At 40.2% G+C, this 9,855-nt stretch overlaps 1 protein-coding gene across 1 annotated transcript in view; it reads left to right on the plus strand.

Annotated features, from left to right (window-relative positions):
* The window catches only part of AHI1 (Abelson helper integration site 1), an 85,943-nt gene extending 84,526 nt beyond the window's left edge, over positions 1-1,417 (plus strand). The window contains exon 25 of the mRNA XM_066546986.1: positions 257-1,417. Within this exon, the coding sequence (XP_066403083.1) occupies positions 257-494 (238 nt within the window). The 3' untranslated portion in view covers positions 495-1,417. The remainder of the gene's footprint in view (positions 1-256) is intronic.
* Positions 1,418-9,855: the final 8,438 nt, after the last annotated feature.

Consider the following 9,855-nt stretch of genomic DNA (forward strand, 5'->3'; position numbering starts at 1 on the left):
TTTTAAGATCATGAGCAGTTCTTTTCAAAGCAATGCTATGATAAAAAGTAGACTAGTGGAGTGGTCTCATATTTTATCTTCATGTTTTTTCTGTCTTTGTTCTGCTGTGGAACAGTAGTTTTTGTAGTTGTTTCAGCATTGTGCTCAAGAGGACAGGCAGACAATTGCTGTAACACATCAGCTGTAGGTGGAAAAAGCTCTAAATTTGGGCTAACTTTGTGTTTCTTTTACTCTTTTTATATTCACCTTCCTCTAGAGGTACAAAGAAAAAGAAAAAAAGGATACAAAGGAATGAGAGAGAAAATCAGCACAACTTAATGAGCGTCGATACTCCTCTGTCATCAGTTACAACTAATGGTGTTGAAAACGCACCTGCATCCCGTGGGGTGGAATTGAAGAAGAAGAAGAAAAAGGCAGCAAGAGGCTCAAACTTAAGCACGAGTGGAAGGACAAATATTGCCTTTGAGCTGGAGCACCATGAAGCAGAGGCATAATTTATTTCTGAATGCTGGGCCGATGTTCATTACACGCGTTGAAGGCTGCAATTATGATCTCTCTTCCAGGATTAACAACAAACAAATAAATTAAAATACTTAAATATGCAAAATGGTACCAGTTGTGACTTATCAATAGTGCAAACCTGTTTCGGATGACTTTTGCCCTGGCTTCCTTGAACTCAACAGAACTTGAAGGTTCAGCTCCTCACTGGACTGGAAAAGAACTGAAACTGTCAAATACAATGTTTCCTAATTTGATATCTGATTAAACTTAGGCGTTTGTGTAGGCTGTAGATCAATCCATGGCAAGCAAAGAATCAAGTGAAAAAGTGTGATCTAGAGCAAAACATGCCCAATCACTACATAAGTTATTAAAGTAGCATTTTAAAGTGTGCTGTAAGTTAAATAGAAGAGTGTTCAGAATGGTAAAATACCAAAGGAGTGCTGACATTAAGGTGTACCTGAAAACACAAGCTTTCAAAAAATATTTTCCTGACATCAAATACATGTTTGGACTGCATTTTGCAGCTCTGAAGGGAGTTATGGAGTAACTACCTATGCAACTACACTGTCTTCAGTAGGACTACTTGTTCTTATAAAAATTAATTAGTGTTGCAAATTCCAGGCAGTTTTATTTTTCAAATGAGGTGTGCTGCACATAGTAAAGATTCATTGCAGTTTTGTCAGAGTTCCTGGCTGCTTTGGCAGCAGTCATGCCAAATACACTTTCTTCTGTCTGAATGAAATATTTCATATCCAACTGTGTTGTTTGTTTTACTTGTAGTCCTTATTCACTTGTAAGCATCATTACTCTATTTTTTTACTTGAGTATTATTTTGTGAACTTTTACTAATGACTTCACTAATTATCTACGATGTTAAATAATTTATGTTTTATATTAAACAAAACACTTTCTATCAGTTAGTGTTGGTATTTTTTCTGGCTGATGATGTCCAGTTTATTTTTACTCTGCTAGGAAATTCTTTCTCCTCCCCCTCTGAAGCAATAAATAACATAAAATTAGAAAGCCCTTATTTAGTAGACAGGGCACTTGATTCCATTAAAAAAAGAAGTGAAAATAACAATGCTGGGCACTGATGTGTGAAATGCACCCAGATGCAGAGGACTAGTTGCTGTATATTGTAATATCTTCGTTACACATGTTTTGAAGCCAGAAAAATCTGTAAACTTTTTTCTTTTGAGTAAAGCACAGCAGCAAATCCTCTCTTTTCGCCCCACTGGTAGTTGCTATTTGCCAGCAGTCCTAACTTTCCTCTGCCTGGAGTGTGTGCATGGATCCTTGCCCTAAATGGGGCTTGCGTGTGTGTACTGGAAACTTAGTAATGTCTCTTCCCCCAGTCAGAGGTGGTGTAAAATTACCTCACTCCTGGGGCTGCCTGATTCTGTCCAGGCTCCCCACCTCTTATGTCCCTGCAGTGTGTTCCAGCTCATCATCCTGTGTGACATGTGGCATTTAGAGATTTTATAATGGGGAAAAATCTCCACATCTTACATTTCTTAAAATGTCCTAGGTCACATTTAAAACAAGGGCAGAGCGTGACATCAGGCTCCACATCAGGGAGAGCTGAGCAGTAGCCAAGATCTGGGAGCTCATTGGAAAGCATTGTAAAATGTTAATTTGCCATTGTCGACACTGAAGACAGAAATAACACTTCAGATAAACACCACGGAGAGATGGTAGTTCTAATCAAAGGCACAGCACCTCCTTTCATGCTTGCGAACTAGGGCTCCAATTATGTTCACTGCTCTGAAGCTGAATAGAGCTGCTTTGCCACACTTTCCAAATTGAGAGGAGAGGCAGCAGTAGTGTCTTCCAAGGCACAGTTCCAAATAACAATTAAGCAGAAGGAATCAGATAAGAGCCAAACATGAAAATGCAGGAGTTGAAAATAAACTTTTCATGATGTTTTCTTGTAATTGCAGTAGCTTTTGTTTTGCTTCTATAATTTTTTTTTTCTTCCCTGCCACATGGTTGGTTAGAGACTGCTTTTCCTTTATACACAGTGTCACTGTGGTGCTAGTTTTCTGCATTCATTTCACAGAAAAGGAACAAAAATATCTGAAATTTAAAAAGGTTTATGATCCTTCAGTATTAAAATTAGAGCCTTCACCCTAAAATCTCTTTAACAAATTATGAGCGTGGCACAATGGCAAAGACAGCTTTTAGCTTTTGTTCAAAAATATGGTTGATGCATTCCTTTTTAGAAGAACTGCTTTTTGGTATTAGTAGAGTTTTTATGCTTCAGACATTGCTGTTGGGATTTCAAATTTACAAAAAAAGGATAAAACTTTTAAACTCTTTAAGGGTTTAAAAGGAAGTTTTTTATTAAAAAACTTTATATAATGCTTCTTGTTTCTGTGTTAATGCAATCTACATATTTTCTAAAATCACTTTACAGTGAATATCATGTATATTTGCTGAATATTGCTTAAGCACTTAGAGGACTTAAATTTCAGTGGAAGAAGAGAATTCCAGAAGGATTCATATTTCCTACTGAAAATTTTCCTTTTTTTATTAGATGAAGCATTACGGTGTCCTGCAAAATTGTTCCCTGAGCCATGATGTGTGAATTAAAATGCAAGAGTTATAAAAGTCTCTGTGAGACTTCCTTAGAGGGTGACAAGAGTTCACTGCTGGAAGAAACTAGATAAAATGTTGCTTTAAAAAGTGTGAATACTAGACATTCATAGCTGCCTGGCAATAGCAGCATCATGGGTTTTTCATTGTTCTGGTGTTTGTAGGTTTTGTGTGTGTGGTTACACCGTAGAGTGGCTATTATGTTTTTATGATAGGGCAGAGATACTGAGAACTGTGTGTAAATCAGCAACACAGAAGAAAATGTGCAGCCGTGTTTTTCCTGTGTTTCCCAATAGTCATCAAATTGCATTTAGTTTTTTCCTTAAAATAATTTGAGGAGCAGACATCATAAAACATAATAAGTGTATTTGTAGCATCACTTAATTCAGAAGGCAGTAGGGGATGGATCACAGTCAAACAAGGGCTAATGAGAACACAGAGGAACATGACAACCGAAAGTCTCTGTTGACTAGTGAACTAAATCTGCCGGCTGGACGCAATTGTCTGATGGAGAATTGAATGTCAGGATCATTTAGGGTTAACAATGGCCCACTGCAAGCAAAAGCAGACAGCTATGAAAAATAGCCGGCATGGCAGTCATTCTGCAGGGACCGTGGATGCAAACTTGATAATGAGGCACTTCATTCACTACATCCTTCTGCTCTAATTACTCAGGTGAATAGGAAATACTTCGTTGAAGGCGGGAACAGACTAGAGCAAAAACACTTGTTTGGTAAACACAAAGAGTGATGGGGTTTTTTAATGATCCTGTTCCAGCATGTATGAAATTAGTATGTATGCAGTGCAACCTATTTTATGGATGTGGAAATTGGGAGGGGATAGAAATATTTTCTGACTAGTGGAGGGATTCATGTAAAGATTGGTACTCCAGGGTTTTCCCCTTAGCATTCTGTCCAGTGCCTATACAGAATATTGCAAACAAATTGACTTATTTTAAGTACACCTGCACTTGTAAAAATATACTGTGTTAGTTCAGTCAAAGAGGTTTATTGCTTGGAGTTTAGCATACATGCTTTAGGAACAAAACTGCTGCATGTAGGGAATAGAAACAAGAGGAGGTCTGAGAGGGGGAAATAAGCAACTTCAGAAGAAAGCTGCTGCTTGGGGGAGACTTGCAAAAATGTGGCAATTAGAAATTGCAACTTCAGAAGAAGGAAGAGAAGATAGCATGTAGGTGTGTTAGAGCAGAGCTTTGGTTACTTCAGTCATGTTTTTTAGACTTTAGAAATTCAGATATTTAACCACTTCACTTTTTAAAACATTTGTTTCGTGCCATTTACAGAAACTTTCAGGATGAACTCTCGGGACCCATGAACAACATCCTGTGTCCCCCTAGTAACTCTTAGCTCTCTGGTGTTCCAACTCTGAGCTGCAACCTACAGAGTTCCACGTAGTCTATGACTTGCAGAGCTGTTAGGAGAGATGAAGCTTTTATTCCCTGATTTCTGGTACAGGTTTTCAGGAGGCACCTTTATAGTTGTCTGTTGTGATAGGCGCCTCTGCCTTAATTCAGTCCTCTCCAGCCTCTTCATCTGGTGCAGAACAGCTGCAGCAGAGATTGGAACTTCAAGAATCAAGCTGCTCTTTCAAACATTTAATGCCATAGGATCCCTTTCTTACATGTAGATGTGTTCTGCTCATAGTGGTTTTGACAAGAGTTTTGTCTTTTGTTCATTTGTTGTGTGCAGGTTGCTCGCTGCCCTTCCCTCCAGAAGGGTTTGTTTACCAGCACTGGGATGTTTATGTAGAGTCCCAATCCTGCAAGCTGCTCAGAGTAGATGGACCCCTATATTCAAAGCTCCAGCAAAATCAGTAAGGAACAGGATTTGAGCCACAACATCATGGCTGCAACTTGCGTATACTAGCTTTAGAGGCTGGAAAACATTTTCTCTCTTGCAGTCATAGATGAAGACGTCAGCTCTGTATTTCATACAAAATGTCGTCCACCTGATTGTTTGTGAGGACTTTGTCAAGCCAAATGAATTTTTGCTGTGTTTGGCTGTGACAAGCAAGTTTACAAGTCCTGTGTAATGCTCAAATGCAAACAATCAGCAGAAGCTGCAGATGCCACTTTTAGCGGAAAAAATGTTTCCACACCGGTAAAGCAATATCAGTAAAATCTATGCTCTGAGCAGACTTCAAATTTTTCTTGCATTTATATCTCCTGCAAAGGCAGGGAGTATAATAAACTAGTGTGTAGCAGCTGTAAATTTTCTGAGGATTTATCTAACCACAAATACATTGAAATGGGGAAATAGGTCTATATTAAACTGTGCAAGATGCTGCTGGAACTCAGCCACTTCTGCAACATCCTGTAATTAATTTATTATGACAGGTCTGGCAAACTGAAACACCCAATACACTTGCGACAGACTGTTATGATATAGCTGTTTGAAAACTCTGTAGTCACATAAAATGCAGGTATTAAAGGAAAAAAGAAGAAAAGGTAGCCCAGTGTTACCATTATTTTTCTGTTTTGTAGAAATTTTTCACCAGATTCACATTCACCAGCATCCTGGAGTGCACATGGCAGACTCAGTACCTCTGCCTGCACTAGCTGGGAAGGAAATTGTTGCAGAATATATTGGCTTGGATCCTACTGTTCTGGGATCAGAAGGAGAGTTAATGAAGTTCCATGGACGTGTTCAACTGAGGGACCTCTTTTCACACATTTTCTGAGTCAGCTCAGGCCTAGCCATGTCTTTTGGTGATGAAGTTAATAAGAGGAGCTGAGACACTCAGTGCTGGTTTAACTTTCTTCTTGGTCAGTCCATATTTGTTTTACTGCCCATGTTTAAGACTCTTGGTTTCATTAAATAACAGTGAAAGAGTTCCAATGAAATTGTCTGTGAGTTGCAAAGAGAAATAGTACAGATTTCAGTTTTTTAATGTCTGTAGTTCCTACAGAGGTGACTAGAACAGGTTGTCCTTGCATTCAGCTGCTTATCCTAAGTTCATTGCCTCAGTTCTCAGGTAAAATAAATACTGAATTTCATATTTTTCTGGAGGTTATCTTCAATGTTGAACATCCTGCTATTAATCCACGGCTAAACATAGCTAATTCAGCCCTGTGCAACTGTATAATTTGAAGAAAATTCTCTTTCTCCCCTCCCACATATTTGGTAAGTAGAATAGGCTGGTTTGCTCCCTTGCTTGCACTGCATGTTTCAAAGTGCACAAGTTAAGCCTATGCATATCCATTGCTGCAGGTGAGCTGTGCAGAGTACATGCAAGTAGTTATCATCACCAAGTCTTGCTCACTTGGCAGTGCTGGTTTTTTATGGACCATAATTATTCCTTTAGTTTCATCTCAACGTTTTTATTTTGCCATTGCATCATCAGCCTGCTTTTTTTTCAGTGTATGTCATCAGGATTTTGACATCTTTGTATAGACACTGTATAAAGCAACTTCATGTTATGTTCTGCATTCATTTTAGAGCTTGATGGGGATATACAATCATGGGTGTAGTAGTGACATCAGCCTGAGGTTCATTAAAATAAATGCCATCCAAAGCCAAGCTTTAGCAGGCTGCATAAGCCTATAATAAGCTTATACGGGGTTGGTTAATCCCCATTGTTGTTTAGTATAATGTCATAATAAAAAAGTGACATCAGGGAAAGGGCAGAAGGGGCAGTAAATGTGCTCTGCAGTGTGGCCAAGCGCTCCTGACATCCCTGCTCCTTAAGCAACAGCATGAGCAGATCTGAGCAGGTCCAGGTTGCATTGGAGGGGGACTGAAAGTGGCTCTTCTGTCAACTGAGACAGAGCAACAGAGCCAGGAGCATCCCAGGGTGGCTTTCCTTGGTGCTGCACTGTGGGTGTGCTCCACAGAAGGTGTGGAGCAACACGTGGCCCTGCACTGGCTTGCTTCCCAAAGATACAGCTTCATTGGACCTTGCAGGCCCTGTTCTCCATGGGAAATATCCCGGAATCAGGACTCCCAGTTTAGACCCCAAAGGTTCTAATTTGTTGCCTATTTCCCAAGGCTTGGATGAGAAGGAGGTGGGCTGCCCTTAGAGTCAGCAAGGGCACCCAGGGCACTCTGCTCAGGGGCTGGTACTGAGCAGAGCCAGGGCTGGGACTGCCTGCTCCCCAGGGATGAGTGCCAGTCACCGAGCCAGCACTGGGAAGGAGGGTGGAGGCTCTAGGCAGCACTTTTGCCTCACACTTGGTTGAAGTGGTAGCTGCAGTTGTCTTTCCTTGCTGTTCTTTCAGTCAGGGCTAGATTTTCTCTGAAAGCAGAAAAAGCCCTCAATGCAGCTCTTTGAGTTCAGTGTCTCTGGCATTTTGCCCTTTGTACTCTTTGTCACCACAGTAGGATGGGTTTTCTAGTCATGTTTGGGAACCTGGGCACCTGGCTCTTGCTGACACTTACTTGAGGCAGTGTTTTTGATATCAGTTTGTGGGACAAGAGTTAGAGACTTGGCTGCCTCCAGTGAGTAGTATCCTGAATTCACAAGGAAAAAGATTGTCTGATAATTCTGAGGTTCTGCTCATTGGTCAGGTCCTGTGTTGGAGGAAGAAACCTGTGTAGATATGGTCTAAGATACAATTTCCTGATGGTTTGTGCTATCATCTAGCAACAGCTGGATTCAGTTTGCTTCATCAGGAGAGTTGATACTTTTAACTATGCTTAGCATTGATTGTTTTTTCATGCCAGTGAAACGGAAGGTGATACAGAACAAGTAATGCTGACAGCCATTACCAGCATCACTATCAACAAAGATTTCTCCTGAGCCATGGTAACTAGAAGAGGAAAGCTGTAAGACTCAAATATCTTCCAGCCTAAATCTCCATACAAGGCCTGCCACCAAAGGTGATAAACCTAGTATTTAGCTCAGGTTGTTTTTTCTAAGGACACGTGTTGCAAGGAGAAGAAAGAGTGACTGGTTCAGCACATTGGGGCTGACATTGGTCAAACGCTGTCAAGGTTTGGTCTTTTTGGAGGCTGAGGTTTCTTCATTGAGTCGTTTGAACTCCACCGGTTTCCCACACTAAGATCAGTGCTGTAACATCTGTGAGTGTTTTGGGTTATCTTTTTTTTTCTTTTTTTCTTTTTTTTTTAAGTGGTTTTGTTCCTTCTTTTTTTTTTTTTTTTTTGAATGTATGGTAAAACATTGGAAATTTGTATAATTGAAGAAATCATATTCCTAGTTCATTTGAAACATTAGTGTTTTTCCAGAGTGTTGCCATACTTTCCTAGAGCTAGAATTAGCTAAATTTAGATACTTGCTTTCTTAGGACCCAGCAACAGACCAGCACAGCTTCCAAATTGAAGATGCATGTGTTTGTGCCTGCAACAGTAGCTGAATGCTGGTTAACCTCACTTGCAGAGTTCTGGTGTGAATTGGAGTTTCTTGTCATGAATACATCTCACAGGGTCAGATTGAATCCTGTAAATTGAGTAAGAACTCAGCCAGAGAGAGGAAAAGAGAATTTGCTGCCATTTGAACCTGTGCAATACCAGCAGAGAAGTGCTTGAGCAAGGCACTGGCAGTCTCTCTGCCCAGTGCAGCAGTGTGGAAAACAGGCCTGGCTCTGTGCAGATTTGTGAGCAGTGGCACATGTCACACGGGATTAAGGACTCCTGGAAGGACATGCAATTTGTGGTGCTGCTCCCATTCTCCCTCCCAGCCGCCCTCAGTTCCCTGCTGGCCTCCTGCCTCCTGTGTAAAACTGCAGCTGAAATGGAGAAATGGGATGGGTGGCAGTGTGCCAGCCGCCCGGGCATCCAGCGCCGCTTATCTCTCTGACGGACACCCTGCCGTCCATCCCTGGGGTGACTCACTTCTTGTGCCTCCTGTGGCTCAAAGAACTTACTCACTCCTGGAAAAATCTGTGCAAATATTGATATAGCTGCCTTGTTTTACATCGGCCCTTTTGAAGGTTGGCTTCTTTGTGTAGGCAGGTTGGCTGCCGATTCGCCGCTATCGTTACAACTTTTTTGACTAGAAAGGTGTAAGTAGAGGTAGTTTTTGCTTCCTCTGTCCTAAGGTGCTAAAGTGTCTGCTCTAGGAAGAAAAGCATTTGGAAATGCTTTGGAAAGTTAAATTAAAAGCTGTGGTCTGGGTTCTTAGTGCTGTCTGAAAACCAAGAAAGCACTATCAAAAGATGTTGAAATGATTCTTTGTTTCCACCTTGCTGAGTTTAATTTACAGCTGGTTTTGGGAATTTCAACTGAAATCAGATTAGTTAACTTTAATCTGAAACTTGTGTGTAAACACTCAAAGACATAATTCATTAGCCATATTTTATCAATATTTACTAAAAAGTACCAGCAGTGATTTTACAAATTTTGAAAAGGATTACATTGTCATAGGAAATATTGAAAACGTTGACAGTTTTTCACAAAAAAATTCTGTGCTTATTTAAAGACCATTTTGGGGAAAAATCTTTCTATGAAAAATACTGATGTTGGATATTCAAATCAACTCACTCATTGGGCAGTAAAAGTGGTCTAAGTGAATAAGAGTGCAGGATAAGTAACATGACTTTTGATTTCAGTAAGATTTTTGATAATGTCTTATATGAAGTTTTTTATTACCAAAAATATATGTGGGGGAGAATATATGGTCAACTATCACAAGGAGTTGATGCATAACTAATTAAAAAAGAAAAGCTGCATTCAAAAAAGAGTTATCCAAGTTTAGTTACCATACCAGGGAGATATTGCAAGTGAGGTCCCTGAGGTCAGTTCTCTGTCACTTCTATTCACTATTTCCATTAATGAGCTGGAT

This window comes from Molothrus aeneus, chromosome 3, assembly GCF_037042795.1.
Source record: "Molothrus aeneus isolate 106 chromosome 3, BPBGC_Maene_1.0, whole genome shotgun sequence".
In the NCBI taxonomy this organism is placed as follows: domain Eukaryota; kingdom Metazoa; phylum Chordata; class Aves; order Passeriformes; family Icteridae; genus Molothrus; species Molothrus aeneus.